Genomic DNA, 19,135 nt, shown 5'->3' on the forward strand with positions numbered 1-19,135 from the left:
TTTAACATGACTCTCGGATTTGCTCTCATTTTTTTACACATATGCAAACACACACATATTATATATATATATATATATATATATATATATAATGTGCATTATAGCCCTTTAGCATCCACTTGTTCTCTATAAGCATAGGTATTCATGCCCTTTTTTTCTTAAAGAGACAATGAACCCTTTATTGTGTGATTCAGATAGAGCATGCAATTTTAAGCAACTTTCTAATTTACTCCAATTAGCAAATGTTCTTCATTCTCTTGGTTTCTTTATTTGAAAAGCAAGAATGTAAGTTTATATGCCGGCCCATTTTGATGAACAACCTGGGTTGCTCTTGCTGATTGGTGGATAAATTCATCCACCAATAAACAAGTGCTGTCCAAGGTACTATACTTTTTCAAATAAAGATAGCAAGAGAATGAAGAAAATTGATAATAGGAGTAAATTAGAAAGTTGTTTAAAATTTCAAGGTTTTTATGAATCACAAAAGAAAAAATTTGGGTTCAGTGTTCCTTTAATGTCTTCTTTTTTCTGGATGGTGTCAGATTAAATTTTTCTCCATATTGGTGCATAAGGGTATGTGACAGGAGTGTGGGACAATTACTGTAAACACCTGCATTGTTAGCCAGCTAAGTTCTAGGGAAATTACATTTTGTGTAAACACCCACCCACATGTCAAGTATAAGGATTGCACCAAAAAACAGGTGGCTGCTTTTATCATACAGTCTTTCAATGTGTGTGTGTGACTCACTGGACTATAAACATGCCACTAGATTTGTATCATTTTCTTGGCCATTTGTCTGACAATGGGATATTCTGACCCCAAAATGTTTTAAGCCTATTGAGTTCTGAGCTTGTGGTTACATTTCTGTTATGCACCCTGATATTTTGGCTCCTATGCCAATATACACAGATTTAGGTGGTTCTGAAGAGGGCTTGATCAGGGCTTCTCCCTGGTTTTGTGGTTGCTGGGAGGGTTTGGCCGAGGAGGAGGGTTTTGTGATTGTGATATAAGATATAACACACCTCTGAATACATCTCTGCATTAAAAGTTGTAATTGTATTTTATTTTACTTTTGTTGTTGGTTAATAAAAATAAGATGAAGCCATTCAACAGTCTGTGTGGTTTCAGTTATTAGTTGTGAGGTCAATAGTGTAAGTGTGATTTACTTCATATAATGCACAACACTGCTAGCCACACATATTGACACAGCACAAACACAATCATATAAAAAACACTTCTACTGCCAACATCTTTACAACAAGTAATTGACCAAACCTCATGCAATCAAATAAGCACTAATGACTGTGTGTCAAAATCAAATGTTAGATGTACCCCTCAGACAAATAGCTTAACTGAAGTAAACTAATCTTTTTTGTTTGGAACATTGCTGAAACAGTCTTCAATGATTGGATATTACTTTATAAAAACTGGTTCTTTACTCTTCAGTAATGCTATTTTAACTTCTGTATTTAGCATTTTTATATATATATATATATATATATATATATATATATATATATATATATATATATATATATATATATATATATATATATATATATATATATATATATATATATATAAACAACAAGGTATAACAGTTACACTAGGTCTGAAGAAAAGAGTGAAACCCAGTTGCATACATTTTGCCCCAAATATAAGAAGAAAATAACTGGGGCTTAACACTTACAATTTGCCTTATACAGGGGCAGGAGTAAGCTTAATTTGATTATTTTCTTGTTTTCCAGACCTTAAATAGATAGTTTTCCTTTATTACCTCTGGGAACACAGAGCATTAGTTTCAGTAAATTTTTAAAAAGTTTTTTTATGATTTTACAAACCCATCAAAGTCTAATCTGCTCATTACCCCATGGTGGTTATCTGGTCTCCGATTTGCTTTCATCAAGTTTTATGCTTCTGCATTAACCATAACAATACTGCCTCTTATTTCCTTATCATACGATAGAATCTTACATGAATGTATATTAACTAATATATTTTTCAAAAATGACATGTTACCGATTTGTAATTAAGGTAAAATACATTTGTGCTTGTATATAAACTAATTCTTTTTTTCATATTTAAAGGGACACTGAACCCACCCAATTTTTTCTTTTGTGATTCATATAGAGCATGCCATTTTAAGCAACTTTCTAATTTACTCCTATTATCAAATTTTCTTCATTCTCTTGGTATCTTTATTTGAAATGCAAGAATGTAAGTTAGATGCCAGCCCATTTTTGGTGAACAACCTGGGTTGTCCTTGCTGATTGGTGGATAAATTCATCCACCAATAAAAAAGTGCTATGCAGAGTTCTGAACCCCCAAAAAAAGCTTAGATGCCTTCTTTTTTTTAAAAAAAGATAGCAAGAGAACAAAGAAAAATTGATAATAGGAGTAAATTAGAAAGTTGCTTAAAATTGCATGCTCTATCTGAATCACAAAAGAAAAAAATTGGGTTCAGTGTCCCTTTAAGTCTTTTATTGAGGTTTTTATAGATTACATCAGAAGATTTACAGGCCTTCACAAAAGCAATAAAGAAACATAAAGACAAAAAAAAAGAGGCGCCGAAAATAGAGCAGTATCGTCTGGGATATACAAAGGCACAAAATAAAGCCCTTCCGCCAAATACACAGACTACTCACAGACGGAGCGGCACAGAGGGCCAGTAGTAACGAGCCGGGATTGTTAAGGGTCGCCCGACAGACACGCTGAGGCTGTTGACGTCACAGGGACTCATCCAATCAGGATAGCAGCTCCTCCCCAGCTCCCACAGCACAGCACAATCTTGTTGTCAAGCCGATGTAAATGGCTATATTAGTTTGCAGACGTATAGCGTGTTCAGTAATGGTATAGCAATAAAACAGTGCAAGGTATATATGAGGCAATTTATTAAAATAATCTAAAAGCAACAGCAACGCGTTTCTCGGCTGGTGGCCATTTCATCAGGCTGTACAACTAAAAACAATTCATCTCATGAAATACCCTACGCTGACCAATCAGAGGGCGGTCTCAGTACACACCTCCCTGGCCCAAAAAAAGGATTAACTGTTTATGTGATGATATATACCACATTCATTCTCCCAGCATATTGCGTTTAAATACATAAATACATACGGTATCAAATTATGCTTTCATAAAACTTTGCAATATTTATACCAAAATGCATATATATTACAACAATTAATATTTATGATTTTTTTTAAAAAAACAGACAATTAACAAACTATTTAATCCGATCAACGGACTTAACCCATAATATTATGTATGATCTCTGGATTTTATAACCATTTTTACACGTATTATGAATCATAGACCCCGCATATGTTATATATGTTTTATATGTTTATATTTTGTAGCTTTATATGTAGCTATTTATAATGATATACTAATAATATAGATGGCATCAATGCTTAGGAATACTTAAGTATTCATTGGCATGAGGGGAATCTTTTACCATACTTGACCAATTATGTTTATGATCTATTGTCACTGTGGTGTTCTAATATACTGTTTAATGTCTATAATTTACTGTTATTGATTGGTAAAGATATTCCAATATATGACAACAGTGGCGAGACACATACATAATATTATGGGTTAAGTACGTTGATTGGATTAAATAGTTTGTTTATTGTCTGTTTTTAAAAAAAAAATCATAAATATTAATTGTTGTAATATATATGCATTTTGGTATAAATATTGCAAAGTTTTATGAAAGCATAATTTGATACAGTATGTATTTATGTATTTAAACGTAATATGCTGGGAGAATGTATGTGGTATGTATCATCACATAAACAGTTAATCCTTTTTTTGGGCCATTTACATCAGCTTGACAACAAGATTGTGCTGTTCTGTGGGAGCTGGGGAGGAGCTGCTATCCTGATTGGACGAGTCCCTGTGACGTCAACAGCCTCAGCGTGTCTGTCGGGCGACCCTTAACAATCCCGGCTCGTTACTGTGCCACTCCGTCTGTGAGTAGTCTGTGTATTTGGGGGAAGGGCTGTATTTTGTGCCTTTGTGTATCCCAGATGATAATGCTCTATTGTCGGCGCCTCTCTTTTTTGTCTTTATCATCTTTAGGAGTCCACCCTGGATCATCTTATTAGGACTGCAGTCTGAACATTCTTAGAATCCGTTTGAACTTTTTGCACACAAGCGCACCTTTTTTGGGGGATTATCAATCCTGGTTTGTCCAATAAAGAAACATGGAGTTCAAGGTCACAAATATGAAGACTTACAAGCTACACAATATACAAGCCTGTGTAGCAGATAAGCCTGGAAACAGAAAGAGTAGAACAATGAGCAAAATCTTAATTGTTGCTATGGAATCTACAGGCTTCAACTTTATGTAAGGTGATATTGATCTCTGACTTACATGAGAAATAACAACAAGAGGTCATTAATCTATATGATAAGAGTGTATAGTGAGACACCCTTGGTAGTGATATATGTCTGAGACGTTAATATAAAAGTGGAACAAGTGTAAATGAAATCTTTTTTTTTTCTTTATATAATATAGTTATGAGGGAACTACTGGACTGATCACTCTTGGACCGACTGGATTACTAAAGTCATATCAAATGGTAGTTACATAGGGACCACTCTTGGGCCACATGGAATATTTGTATATTGAGAATATAATAATACTTAGATGGGAATATATGGTATAGGAGATAGATAAGAGTATGTCAGTGGGTAACCACCACTTGAAATGATGTTGATTAACAAAGATTAGCCAATCTATATTATGGTATAGAGTTTATTTTTATGGAGAGGCCAGAGCACATACGCTAAAATCTGAGAGAATAGGCCATCAAATGTAATAATTGATAGGAATATAATAGCTTATGAGTGTATTTGGTCGCTCTAGGGCTTCTAAGAGAATAGATTAGCTTACACAAGAAACTCTATAATGAAATAAAGGAGTTGCTACATTGGCTAGATGAGTAGCGGTATAGGTTGGAGTGGCTGAACTTCCAGATATAAAACCTGAGTGTTAATAAGAATAGGCATCTAATAGCTCTGCTTAAGTGATATGTGAACCCTTATAAATATATGGTAATTAAGAGTGTCTGATATCTATGAGAGACAAAGACAAATGTCAAATCTCCTAACTAATAAAGTTTCCTTAAAGCTGGTATCATGAAGCAGCAGGACATTTCTTATTACAAATAACTCTATGAAAACTGTAAATTAAGATTAATAATACAATATACAATAAGAATGAACATGGTGACTGTCTTTTATACGAAGAACTTCTCATAGAAATTCAAGAATCAGACTGTGATGTCAGCCTATGCCACAAGCTAGGAACATAAAGATATATTCAGTTTCTGTAGACCATACTGTCCCCTTTGTACACAACTATGAAATCTTAGAGTGACAGTCAATTATTAAGGTAGGGGTATGGGACTCTTCTGGCTGTAATCTTGTTTCCCCAGTATCTAACAGGAGAATGGTATCCTGTACGTAGCTGCTGCTAGACCGCATGCCTAGACAAAAGTTAGATATGAAATATGGCTAATCTACCCATAGATCTTCTGAAGGCTTCATCTCACCAGCAGACCAAGATCCCCCATCGACCGGCCGCATCACTAGCGGTCCAGGGTTCCACTTCCTAGATTCCAGTAGGGAGTAGCAGCCATGGTTTAGGATAAGCGGTTTGACTATCATAGCAACCCTTGTCAATTGCTCAGCAGCATCCCCCGGCTGCTTAGTAGGCCTATCTGAGTCAGCACAGGGATACTTACCACACACCTTACCTTCCATGTCATACAATTGTGAAGGAGTAGCTGAAGCGTATCTCCTCTCTTCATCAGTATCGTCACGTTGTTCCGCTTGCAAGAGCTTGGTAAGTGAGTTGAATTGGCACTCCATCTTTTGAGCCAGCATATGTAGCATGGTAGTGACTGAGGATTCCATGCTTGGATTCCATGCGAGGTATAGATCAGCAGCTCACTCTAATCCAGGATCTCGAAGTTCAGCTAGCGTTGTATGGCTTAATGTTCCCACTGAGTATAGTAGCTTTACGGGGTTACCCAGCAAACCAGGAACTGGTGTGTGTGTGTGTGTGTGGGGGGGGGGGGGGGGGGGGGGGGGGGTGGGGGGGGGGGGGGGGGGTTGAGAAAGTGTTGTCAGGCCGCCACCTTAGATCGTGAATATTCAATTTTGAGGTTTTTGCTTAAGGGATCATAATAAAAATGATTTCACCTTGCACTATGTTAGCTTCTTAGTAGGAGTTTGAAGTTTTAGGCAAGGATGACTTAGTATGAGCAATATAAATAGCAGATTGTTCAGGGAAATGGTAGAGCTTCTCTATATAAACTAATTTTAAAATATTGGTAATTGTAAGTGTAGATCCTTGGTAATATATTCCACCCAAAAGGTTTGTTACTTAATTTTATCAAGCAACTATAAATCTGATTTTCACGTTACACAACTTTATGTTTCCTTTTTTTTGCAACCATGATATATATGACTTTAAGGTAACTTTAAACAAATAAACTATATGGTAAAAAATATCATAGTAGTTTATTAAAATACTGTGTAAAACAGAGAATAAAAAAAAGTGAAAGTAAAATGTAGTAAATGTCTGAGTGTAGGGAATAATATGCTTTATAAACGTTACTTCCCTTGCATATGTAAATTCCTCTTTGAATGCACCAGATATATCTAGTGATGATTTCAACAGTCTGGCGAAGAGGGTGTGGGGCAAATTGGCCAATCCATTGGGGCCTGTAATTATTTATAAGGCTAAGAATCCCTGCATTAAAGATTCCCCCTTGTATAAGTCCATCCGTATCAACCATATATATAATGTCTTGTACCACTAGTCATATTTGTGGTAAGGAGCTTGCTGAAATCAGTGTGTGAACTTTTTTCCAGGTCACTTCATGGGTAAGAAGAGCCTACAGGACACAGACTTTGAAGAGATGGAAAGTTTTGATAAACGTAACGTTGAGAACATGAGAGCTGCCCTCCTGCAGGAGCAGAACAGAGCAGAATCAGAAAGAGAGCTGCGGCATGCACAGGTATGTGTCAGTAACATCTTTAAAGCATGCACAGGTATGTGTCAGTAATATCTTTACAGCATGCACAGGTATGTGTCAGTAATATCTTTACAGCATGTACAGGTATGTGTCAGTAATATCTTTACAGCATGTACAGGTATGTGTCAGTAATATCTCCACAGCATGCACAGGTATGTGTCAGTAACATCTTTACAGCATGCACAGGTATGTGTCAGTAATATCTTTACAGCATGCACAGGTATGTGTCAGTAACATCTTAACAGCATGCACAGGTATGTGTCAATAATGTCTCCACTGTGTGCACAGGTGTGTGTCAGTAAGATCTCGACAGCATGCACAGGTATGTGTCAGTAATATAACCACAACATGCACAGGTATGTGTCAGTAACATCTTTACAGCATGCACAGGTATGTGTCAGTAATATAACCACAGCATGCACAGGTATGTGTCAGTAACATCTTTACAGCATGCACAGGTATGTGTCAGTAACATCTCCACAGCATGTACAGGTATGTGTCAGTAATATCTTTACAGCATGCACAGGTATGTGTCACTAACATCTTTACGGCATGCACAGGTATGTGTAACATCTTTACAGCATGCACAGGTATGTGTCAGTAATATCTCTACAGCATGCACAGGTATGTGTCAGTAACATCTTTACAGCATGCACAGGTATGTGTCAGTAATATATTTACAGCATGTACAGGTATGTGTCAGTAACATCTTTACAGCATGCACAGGTATCTGTCAGTAACATCTCTACAGCATGCACAAGTATGTGTCAGTAATATCTTTACAGCATGCACAGGTATGTGTCAGTAACAACTTTACAGCATGCACAGGTATGTGTCAGTAACATCTTTACAGCATGCACAGGTATGTGTCAGTAATATCTCTACAGCATGCACAGGTATGTGTCAGTAACATCTTTACAGCATGCACAGGTATGTGTCAGTAATATATTTACAGCATTTACAGGTATGTGTCAGTAACATCTTTACAGCATGCACAGGTATGTGTCAGTAACATCTTTACAGCATGCACAAGTATGTGTCAGTAATATATTTACAGCATGCACAGGTATGTGTCAGTAACATCTTTACAGCATGCACATGTATGTGTCAGTAACATCTTTACAGCATGCACAGGTATGTGTCAGTAACATCTCCACAGCATGCACATGTTTTACTAGGAGTCACTAGGAACCCATGTTTATGTGAGCTAGACAGTTTCATGGAGAAGTTTATTGAGTCACAGCACTGCAAGATACAGTTATAACTAAAAGACATAGCAGAAGTCCATATGAGCTAGGAAGCTGCTGTAAGTAGAGCTATATGTAAATAAAAGAGCTGCATAGAGTAAAGTGCATGTAACCCAGACAGATAGAGAGGAAAATGGAACATACGTATTGAGCACTTTTAAATTTAATCTAGGTAGCCTCAGGTGAACAGGTGCCTATATATAAGGAAACATAGCTACATGTGCACCAGAAAGCTGAGAGGTTCCCAGATACAAACCAGGGGCGCAATACGATATACGGCTATATATAGTTATAGTTTTCGGCGCAAGCGAGGGAACCCGCGCCGCCTGTAATTTCACCTCGCAACTCGACCTATCCAATATACTGCGCCGTCAGATACTAAACTGGCGTAAGTAGGAAAAACCTGCGATCAACTAAAATGTGCGCAAATACACATTTTAGTCGTCGCAAGTACTTACGCCAGGATTTTGTTCACGTAAAGTCTCAATAAAGTGTAGTTTTATGCAAATTAGGCTACGAATCGTAAAAAACAACAGCCAATTCTAAAAAATGTGACTTGTAATTACGCCATTCAAAATTCATACATAAACCCATGCGCAGCGGCCATTTTCTTTAGTGTGTTTGGTTGGTTCTTGGAGCTACAGCACACTACAGTGAGTAGAGAGATTAGTGGTAAGAGTAGTGAGAGAGGAGCATTTCATTAAGTTAGTTAGGTCGGATTGTTGGATTGTTAAGCCTGTACATTTACTTACACTTTTTTTACATATTGCACACATTTTGCATACACACATATACAAAATACACAACACTTTTTTTTTCTAACACCTCACAAATTTTATTTATCTTTTACAGTGTGATAGGCTGAGTGTTTGGTTGTGATTGTGTGTGATTGAAGTGGGAGTGAGTGTGAGTGTGTGAGTGTGTGTAGTTTGAGGATGACAGGGAGAGCTAGGGCGGGGGGGAGGAGGGAAGGGGAGTTGCAGGGAGAGGATTATGGACAGGAGGAGCAGCAGGGTCCCCGTCAGGGAGTGAGTGGAGGGGGGAGAGTTAGAAGGGAGGATGGGAGTGGGGTTGCCCCAAGGTCAGGCACACTCAGAAGAGGGACAGAGGGTGCACATGGGGATAGAAGGGGGGAGGAGGGAGAGGATAAGGAGGAACCCACACCAGGAACATCCCAGGGAGGGAGCCAGGCGGCCCAGGACGAGGAGTGCATGAGGTGCCCCAACTTCTCTTTTGCAGAAAACCTTGCGCTAGTCCAGGCCGTCCTGGAGAACCACACCGCCCTCTTTGGCCAAGAGAAGGGCAAAGGAGTTGCCCGAAGGCGTAAAGATGTTTGGCTTAGGGTCGAGGAGGCAGTCAACGGCGTGGCCCAGCAGAGGAGGAATGTGGATGGGCTCAGGAAAAGGTGGAATGACTGCAAGAGGCGGGTCAAGGAGAAAATGGGTCAAGAAGCCATGCAGCAGAGGAGAACAGGCGGTGGTCCTCACCAGGAGGCGGAATATAATGAGTGGCAGGAGCTCATTTGTAGGTCCCTGAGAGTCACAGCAGTCCGTGGACTTCCAGGGACTCATGACTCAGGGACTGCAACATCTGCACAGCATGCTGGTGAGTAACATCCCACACACCAGTATTATGTAACGTCTTTACAGCATGCACATGTATGTGTCAGTAACATCTTTACAGCATGCACAGGTATGTGTCAGTAACATCTCCACAGCATGCACATGTTTTACTAGGAGTCACTAGGAACCCATGTTTATGTGAGCTAGACAGTTTCATGGAGAAGTTTATTGAGTCACAGCACTGCAAGATACAGTTATAACTAAAAGACATAGCAGAAGTCCATATGAGCTAGGAAGCTGCTGTAAGTAGAGCTATATGTAAATAAAAGAGCTGCATAGAGTAAAGTGCATGTAACCCAGACAGATAGAGAGGAAAATGGAACATACGTATTGAGCACTTTTAAATTTAATCTAGGTAGCCTCAGGTGAACAGGTGCCTATATATAAGGAAACATAGCTACATGTGCACCAGAAAGCTGAGAGATTCCCAGATACAAACCAGGGGCGCGATCCGATATACGGCTATATATAGTTATAGTTTTCGGCGCAAGCGAGGGAACCCGCGCCGCCTGTAATTTCACCTCGCAACTCGACCTATCCAATATACTGCGCCGTCAGATACTAAACTGGCGTAAGTAGGAAAAACCTGCGATCAACTAAAATGTGCGCAAATACACATTTTAGTCGTCGCAAGTACTTACGCCAGGATTTTGTTCACGTAAAGTCTCAATAAAGTGTAGTTTTATGCAAATTAGGCTACGAATCGTAAAAAACAACAGCCAATTCTAAAAAATGCGACTTGAAATTACGCCATTCAAAATTCATACATAAACCCATGCGCAGCGGCCATTTTCTTTAGTGTGTTTGGTTGGTTCTTGGAGCTACAGCACACTACAGTGAGTAGAGAGATTAGTGGTAAGAGTAGTGAGAGAGGAGCATTTCATTAAGTTAGTTAGGTCGGATTGTTGGATTGTTAAGCCTGTACATTTACTTACACTTTTTTTTACATATTGCACACATTTTGCATACACACATATACAAAATACACAACACTTTTTTTTTCTAACACCTCACAAATTTTATTTATCTTTTACAGTGTGATAGGCTGAGTGTTTGGTTGTGATTGTGTGTGATTGAAGTGGGAGTGAGTGTGAGTGTGTGAGTGTGTGTAGTTTGAGGATGACAGGGAGAGCTAGGGCGGGGGGGGAGGAGGGAAGGGGAGTTGCAGGGAGAGGATTATGGACAGGAGGAGCAGCAGGGTCCCCGTCAGGGAGTGAGTGGAGGGGGGAGAGTTAGAAGGGAGGATGGGAGTGGGGTTGCCCCAAGGTCAGGCACACTCAGAAGAGGGACAGAGGGTGCACATGGGGATAGAAGGGGGGAGGAGGGAGAGGATAAGGAGGAACCCACACCAGGAACATCCCAGGGAGGGAGCCAGGCGGCCCAGGACGAGGAGTGCATGAGGTGCCCCAACTTCTCTTTTGCAGAAAACCTTGCGCTAGTCCAGGCCGTCCTGGAGAACCATACCGCCCTCTTTGGCCAAGAGAAGGGCAAAGGAGTTGCCCGAAGGCGTAAAGATGTTTGGCTTAGGGTCGAGGAGGCAGTCAACGGCGTGGCCCAGCAGAGGAGGAATGTGGATGGGCTCAGGAAAAGGTGGAATGACTGCAAGAGGCAGGTCAAGGAGAAAATGGGTCAAGAAGCCATGCAGCAGAGGAGAACAGGCGGTGGTCCTCACCAGGAGGCGGAATATAATGAGTGGCAGGAGCTCATTTGTAGGTCCCTGAGAGTCACAGCAGTCCGTGGACTTCCAGGGACTCATGACTCAGGGACTGCAACATCTGCACAGCATGCTGGTGAGTAACATCCCACACACCAGTATTATATGTATTTGAGATATAACATCCTTTAATGTCACACATTCATGCACACAATGAGGAGCATGGTATTTGGCCAACTAACAAAAACATCTACAATTATATTTCACATTAAAGGGACATTAAACCAAAGCTTTTTATGTCATTATTCAGATAGAGAATACAGTTTTAAACAACATCCCAATTTACTTCTATTATGTAATTTGCTTCATTATTTTGTTATTCTTTGTTTATTAAATATCAATGCACATGGGTAAGCCAATCACATGAGGCATTGATGTGCAGCCACCAATCAGCAGCTTCTGAGCCTATCTAGATATGCTTTTCAGCTAAGAATATCAAGAGAATGAAGCAAATTAGGTAATGGAAGAAAATTACAAAGTTGTTTAAAATTGCATGCTCTAGCTGAATCATGCAATAATAAAAATGGGTTTAATGTCCATTTAATGCTACTTAACACATTGAAATTCATGATATGAGGTGGAATAGTGAAATACTAACATGTCTCGGAGTAACACAGGCCACAGGCCACATGTAGAGTTTTCAGTAAATGGACACTATAGCCATCACAATACTTTTAGCTCAAGAAAGCACGTTATGTGCCTACATCAGGCTAAAGGAAATTTTGTGACCATAGTGTCACTTAAAGAACACATTTTCTCCATCACTGAACTACAGTATTGTATGAAACACATACATGTATACTTTGCATATTAAAATCCCTCATATCACAAATCACAATGTGCACATGCATTTGAAGAGGAGCCCTGGCTGGAGGACTATTCCTTTGGTTATGAGGGTCAGCCAAGGCATCCCCAAAGGGTAGATGTCTTTACCCCCCCCCCTCTCAATATCAGGCCAGTCAGGACTTTTACCACCAGGACATACAAACTGGTCAGGCTGAGTGGCCGCACACCAGTCGTCAATGGGACTACCAGTCCACCCGGAGAGCTCCACCAACCGCTTCCCTTGGAAGAGCTCCAGCATATGAAGAGGAGCATATAGCTGTGGTAGTTCCTCCTGAGGCACCAGCCAGCATTGTTCCTCCTGAGGCACCAGCCAGCATTGTTCCTCCTGAGGCACCAGCCAGCATTGTTCCTCCTGAAGCAACAGCCAGCATTGTTCCTCCTGAAGCAACAGCCATCATTGTTCCTCCTGAAGCAACAGCCATCATTGTTCCTCCTGAAGCAACAGCCATCATTGTTCCTCCTGAAGCAACACCCAGCATTGTTCCTCCTGAAGCAATAGCCAGCATTGTTCCTCCTGAAGCAACAGCTGACATTGTTCCAGATGCAACAGCAGCTAGAGGTGAACCTGCACCTAGAATCCCTGCTGGTGAAGAGCCTTTAGATCCTCTGACTTCTGCCCTGGGTGATGAATACATTGCCCTCCAGAGGAGGCAAACATCAACCTGTGAGAGGCTCACATTAACCTGCGAGAGAATGCAGAGAGACCAACGCAGGTTTTACAGGAGCCAACAGACTTTACTACAGCGTTCCATTGAGCTGCAACGGGACATGGCAGCATCTTTAAGTGGTATCGTCCAGAACCAATCTCAGATGCTGAGAGTTATTTCGGACATGCAGATGCAGAGTGACAACAGATGGCGGGAACAAAACCAACTGGTATGTATGCTGATATGTATGTTGGTGTGTTGGTGGAGCATTTCACACACCAGCAGTACATTGCCTCCAGCCTCTCATCTGTGGCCAGCACTCCTGCAGAATCCTCTGAATCCACACAACCCAGGAGAGGCAGGAGAGCCACTCCAGGCCCCTCAGCCCCCTCATCTAAGAAGCCTAAAAAAAAAAAATATTGTTATATTTCATCCTAAATCTTGTCCTCTGTTATTTACCATATAATTGTCATCCACATCCATGTGAGGGGTGTTTTAGTACACTAATATTTTTGAAAAATATAATAAGGCCTGTGTGGAAATGGCCCAGAAAAGGTAATATCATCATGTTTATGACATATTCATGTTCTCTAAACCACATCACATAGTTGTGTATGAAGGGTACATATAGTGATATTCACTTTTTTTTTTTTTTTTTTAAATATTTTTATTGAGGGAATAACAATTTCCAAGACAAATACAGTTTGCTCATACAAACATATGGCACATAATACATGGTAAGATACATATTGTATGCCTAAGAAAAAAAATATATAATAAAAAAAAAATAAAAGATGCATAACTACAACATATGTAGAGATAGTACCCTTAACACAATATTCATATAGCTGACCCAAGTTAAAATATAGTCAAAGGTGTGGAGATTGAAAAGCAAACCTGATATCACCCTCATTTTTCCCTCCAATATTGCTGGGGCCGCTTTTGGACCCCTGTATTAAAAGTACTACTCAGAGGGGTTTTAAATAATGCAGTCCTAAAGACGACCTGCATTTTATAGGCTTCTTCCCATGGCAGCTAGGACCACGGGTAGGTCCCTAAGACTAATAATAACATTGAGGGAAGATATTGCAGTTAAGGATAAGAACGTTTAAGATACAAGTACCAAACGCTGTGTCAGAAATAAAGAACCGCATAGACAGTTTCACACATACATAGGAAAACAGATAGGTGATACACAAAGGAGCTAACATCAATACTAAAATTATGGTGATAAACAGTCTATCAACATTGAACTCAGGATAATTCATAATAAATCTCTTCATTTTTAATCCTGAGAACCATTTTTTTTTTTCTCGCTTATATAGACAGAAACCACTACATTGGTTCTACGAACAGGGCAGAGACAATATAACTCTGCCAAAAAGGAGTATGGAGGATAAGCTAGTTATCCCTTACCTTACATTTATGAGGGGGGGATGGAGGAGGGTGAGGGAAAGAGAGGGAAGAGGGAGAAAGGGGGGAAGAGGGTAAGGGGGAGAGGAGGGATAATGGAGAAGGGAGAAAAGGTGGAAAGGAGGGGAATGGGAAGGTAAGGGGGGAAGGGGAATGGTAAGGAGGATGGTATGAGAGGGGGGAAGGATGGAAAGAGAGGGGAGAAGGATGGGAAGGGAGGGGAAGGTGGAAAGGGAGGGGAGGGAGGATGGAAAGGGAGGGGGGGAAGGATGGAAAGGGAGGGGGGGAAGGATGGAAAGGGAGGGGGGGAAGGATGGACAGGGAGGGGGGAGGATCGAAAGGGAGGGGGGGAGGGTGGAAAGGGAAGGGGGGGAGGGTGGAAAGGGAGGGGGGGGAAGGGTGGGTGGTTAGGGAGGGGGGGGGGGCGAAGCCTAGTATGTAAATAAAGCTCTTCATGATGGGCAAGCAATGAATCTTAAGCTATATTTAGTTGAGTATACTTTCCTCCTCGCCAGAGTATAGTCTCGGGAGGGGACCGCAATAGAGATAGAGATAAGGAGGCAGACTTCTACAGGGTATATATGGAAAAGGGATCACAAGTAGACATTTAATAGGGCACTAAGGTTATTAGGTTTAATGGTGATCTGTGCACATGGCATAATTAACTAGGTAGATCAATATTGCTAGATTATATGCTATAAAAGCATCGCTCTCTCCAGCGCTCAGGTTACACACATTAAAAGATCATAAGAGGTAGGCCTACAATATACTGGGAGTTAGTAGTACAATGACACACACATATCATTTATAAGTGAAGTTCTACCACTAAGCAATCCAGAGGTGAGGATGTGACTGAAACACTAAACTGACCCTTATGTTCATAGGTTTAATTACTGTGATCTAGATTATGTCGTATTCATATTACCCAGTGCAAAGGCTACATTACTGAATCAGCCCAAGAACTCCACAACATACATAACAACATGTAAGTTATAACATGTCATATAGCAATGTAAGAAAAATAGAAAGGATAACAAACATCAGTGAACACATGAAGAAACATTGCTGTAAGTAGTTAACCAAACATTTAATGCAAAAATTATTGCACATAAGTCCCACAGTCCTGCACACGGTCCAAGACCAAAAATCCACACAGTCTCCGATAACGATCTTCATAAATGTAGACTTTGCAGCCACAGGTACAGTAGAAATATTGAATAAATCTGTGAGCTGAACTGCAGGCATCAGCAAATTTGATAGCAGTGTGAGCCCTTAGCAACCACCACCACCCCAAAAGTGTGTCTACAGATATATATATATATAAAAAGATCTTCGTGAATGTAGATGTCTGAGCTTCAGACAGTACAATGGTGCGCAGTAGTTATAGGGCAAAGGCATCTTGCTAAGTCTGGCGATTGCCATAGGAGTAATACACACTATACTCCTACAGCTGCTGTAGAGACATTCAGCCCACACCAGCTCTCACACAATGCAGTCCCACAAAAGCAGCAGTGAAATCCAGTTGTAAGGGGGAGGGAGGCTCACAAACCTTACCATATCCATCTTTCTCTAAGTAGGTTTCAAAAACATAACAGGACAGTGACCTCCAGATCACACCATACACACTGCCCCTGTTCGCAAATGTCGGCAGTTTTCGCTCCTCCAGAGCTACCAACCCCCAGGCCCCTTCAATATGTTCCTCCGTGGTGCCAGCTTGCAAAGGTTCATTTGTAGGCTTACGTATCGGTGCGGAGGCTTTTCCCACCTCTAGTAACATGACAGGCTGCATAGCAGCGGTACCCTCACTCACCGCATCAGGCTCGTTGTTCCTCCTCGCGCCACGCAGGTCTTCTACTATCGCTAGGATGCGATCGAATCTGCGGAGTATCCGCCTCTCATGGTCATCAAATAGAGCTTGTACCTTTGAATACAGATCCTCCTCCATTCTCAAGGAGTATTTAACATGGAATCTTATCTTGTTCTGTGCACCTTGTGGTCTGCACAGGCAAAAACAGTGCTCACTTTGACTTGGGCCGGAGGAAGGTAAGATGGCGACTTTCTTTGTGATTCTAACCTGGTCTCCGGTCTCTCCTTGATATCAGTAAGTCAGAGGCAAAATTAGCACTCTCTGGTTATTGGAGAGGGAATAAACATAAAGCCCCTGTTTTATTGAGACCAATTTCATAGCTAAGCTGCATCTTATTTCAATGTTAAGGTGATAGCAGTTGGAGCTCAAGAAAATTGCGACCAGCCATGCTCGCTGTCGGCTCCGCCCCCCCTAGTGATATTCACTTTTAAGATGTAAATCAAGGTTTCTCACATCCAATAGAAATTGACCCATGTGCAGGGATAGGCATGAGCCAAGGGTGTGGCGGACATTTTCTAAGGTAAAGACTTTTATTGAAGGACACCTTGCCTATCCCTGCACATGGGTATATATATCTAAATAATAATGTTTTTACAGAAGGTGTGAACATAAGGTATAAACATCCAATTTCATTCCTCGAATTGATAGTCAATAAATCATAGTGACCAAAACATGAATTGAACTAATGATATATTTTCAGTAATTAGGGTGGTTAAGGGAATGGGGGTAGGATGTAGTAGTTTCACTTACATGCAGTGGAAATCCACAGTATGTAATTCGATGACCAGCTGCAGCAGGGGCAGCACCATCACCATGGACCTCAGCAGCAACTATAGAATCAGCATGTGTAGACAGAACAACAGGGGATTGTAGGGCTTCCAGCACCCCTTGTGCCCCATCATGACCCCTTGTGCTTCATGATTGCCCCCTTGTGCCCCATGATTGACCCCTTGTGCCCCATGATGACCCCTTGTGCCCCATGATTGACCCCTTTGTGATTGGTTTGACAAATTTGCAGGGGCAGGAATAATAAATGCTTTGAAGAGGTTAACTATTTGTGATAAAGCTGCTGATATGTATGTTGTTAAGCATGCACTTGTTAGGCCTTCAGAGAGTTACGTTGGTTTCTAAGTCAGTGCAAGGGTTGCTGCGCCTTCAATTTGTGGCGAGATGAGAATGGAGTAGATTTTCTGAAATCTGCGCGCATAAGTCCTTACGCCGTATATTGGATACCAAACTGCGCGTGTTTTGTATGTCAGTCTATGGGCCAAAAAACGACAGGCGAAGGCAGAAATATACGCGCGTAACTTCTAAGTTACGCCGTATATAGGATGCCAAACCCGCGCAAATATTGGTGTCGCCGGCTTTTACGGGCGACGATTTATATCGGATCGAGGCCCAGGAATCTGCAGGGAGCCAGGAAGCTGCAGGGTGCACAGGTGAATTTATTCAAGGGAGCATAGATGCATGTGCACCAGAAAGCTAAGGGGAGTACATAGTCATGTATATCATTATCAATTACCACAGGTTTTTATTTATATGGGCCAGATTACAAGTGGAGCGCTGATTAACGCTCCTGCTTGAGCATTAATTGCGCTAGAAGTAAGCTTTTTCTGCACGTGGGGTTGAGCAGGTATTATGAGTTGAAAGTAAACTGTTTTCGCTTACACGCTAACCCGACAAACACAAAAAGCCAAGCTTAGCATTTGCATTCATGTATTCCCCCCCATAGAAGTCAACGGAGAAGAAAATTGGAAAAACTACATAGACATGGTACTCACACTCTAGAGAGATACAATAGCTGTGCGCTGCTGGCAAGACTTGCGGATATGTTTGCATGAAAATTGGAAAAACTAACACTACCTACTTGCGCGCAAACCAGATCACCTATTCTTGTGTGTGCTACCCCGACATGAAAATATGAAATTTCACATTCCAATGTTTTTTGCACATAACAGAATATGTTCTATTTATTCATAAATAAATATTTCTATATATATATCTCATGGTATTTTTGAATAATATATATCTATACCTATATATATATATATATATATATATATACCCGTATTGTTCCGAGTATAGGCCGCTCCTGATTATAAGCCGCACCCTTAAAGTTTGGTGCTATTTTAAGAAAAAATATTTTTTAACTTTATATACACATTATACATTATACACATTTTTAACTTTATATACACATTATATTATATATACAAATTAGTAGAACACAGACCCCTCCTTAATTTCTTAGCCTCCCTTCCTGACAGATAACAATCTCCTTACCCAGCCCCCTCACACACACACAGCCCCCTCATAACCCTCAAAGACTGCATCCTCTTAAAACACTCAGCCTCCTTCCCTCACACAGTGCAGAGTGTAAATTTACTGTATTTAGCCCCACAGTGAACTGCTCACAATTATGGTAATCATATACTGATAATCAATAAACATCAAAAACTCATCATCTGAACTACCTTAATATTGACCGCTGGAAATACCGGTAAAAGTTAAGGCCCTCGGCTCCCAAGTGAGTTTGCAGAGCTACGGATGCCTCACAGGGACGTGAGCTACGGATACATCAAAGGGATATGAGCTGCGGCTGCCTCACATGGACATGAACTACGGCTGCCTTACAGGGACATAATGCTCCCAAGTCAGCAGGGGGGAGCTACGGATACCTCACAGGGACATCATACTGGTAACTTGTGGGGTTTTGCAGCAGT

General features: G+C 40.8%; 1 protein-coding gene across 1 annotated transcript in view; it reads left to right on the forward strand.

Moving 5' to 3' along the window:
- LOC128664472 (bombesin-like) overlaps positions 1-14,532 on the forward strand; it is a 40,554-nt gene extending 26,022 nt beyond the window's left edge. The window contains exons 2-4 of the mRNA XM_053719298.1: positions 6,893-7,072; positions 14,151-14,179; positions 14,458-14,532. Coding sequence (XP_053575273.1) covers positions 6,893-7,072; positions 14,151-14,179; positions 14,458-14,532 — 284 coding nt within the window. The remainder of the gene's footprint in view (positions 1-6,892; positions 7,073-14,150; positions 14,180-14,457) is intronic.
- Positions 14,533-19,135: the final 4,603 nt, after the last annotated feature.

Source organism: Bombina bombina, chromosome 6 (assembly GCF_027579735.1).
Source record: "Bombina bombina isolate aBomBom1 chromosome 6, aBomBom1.pri, whole genome shotgun sequence".
Classification (NCBI taxonomy): domain Eukaryota; kingdom Metazoa; phylum Chordata; class Amphibia; order Anura; family Bombinatoridae; genus Bombina; species Bombina bombina.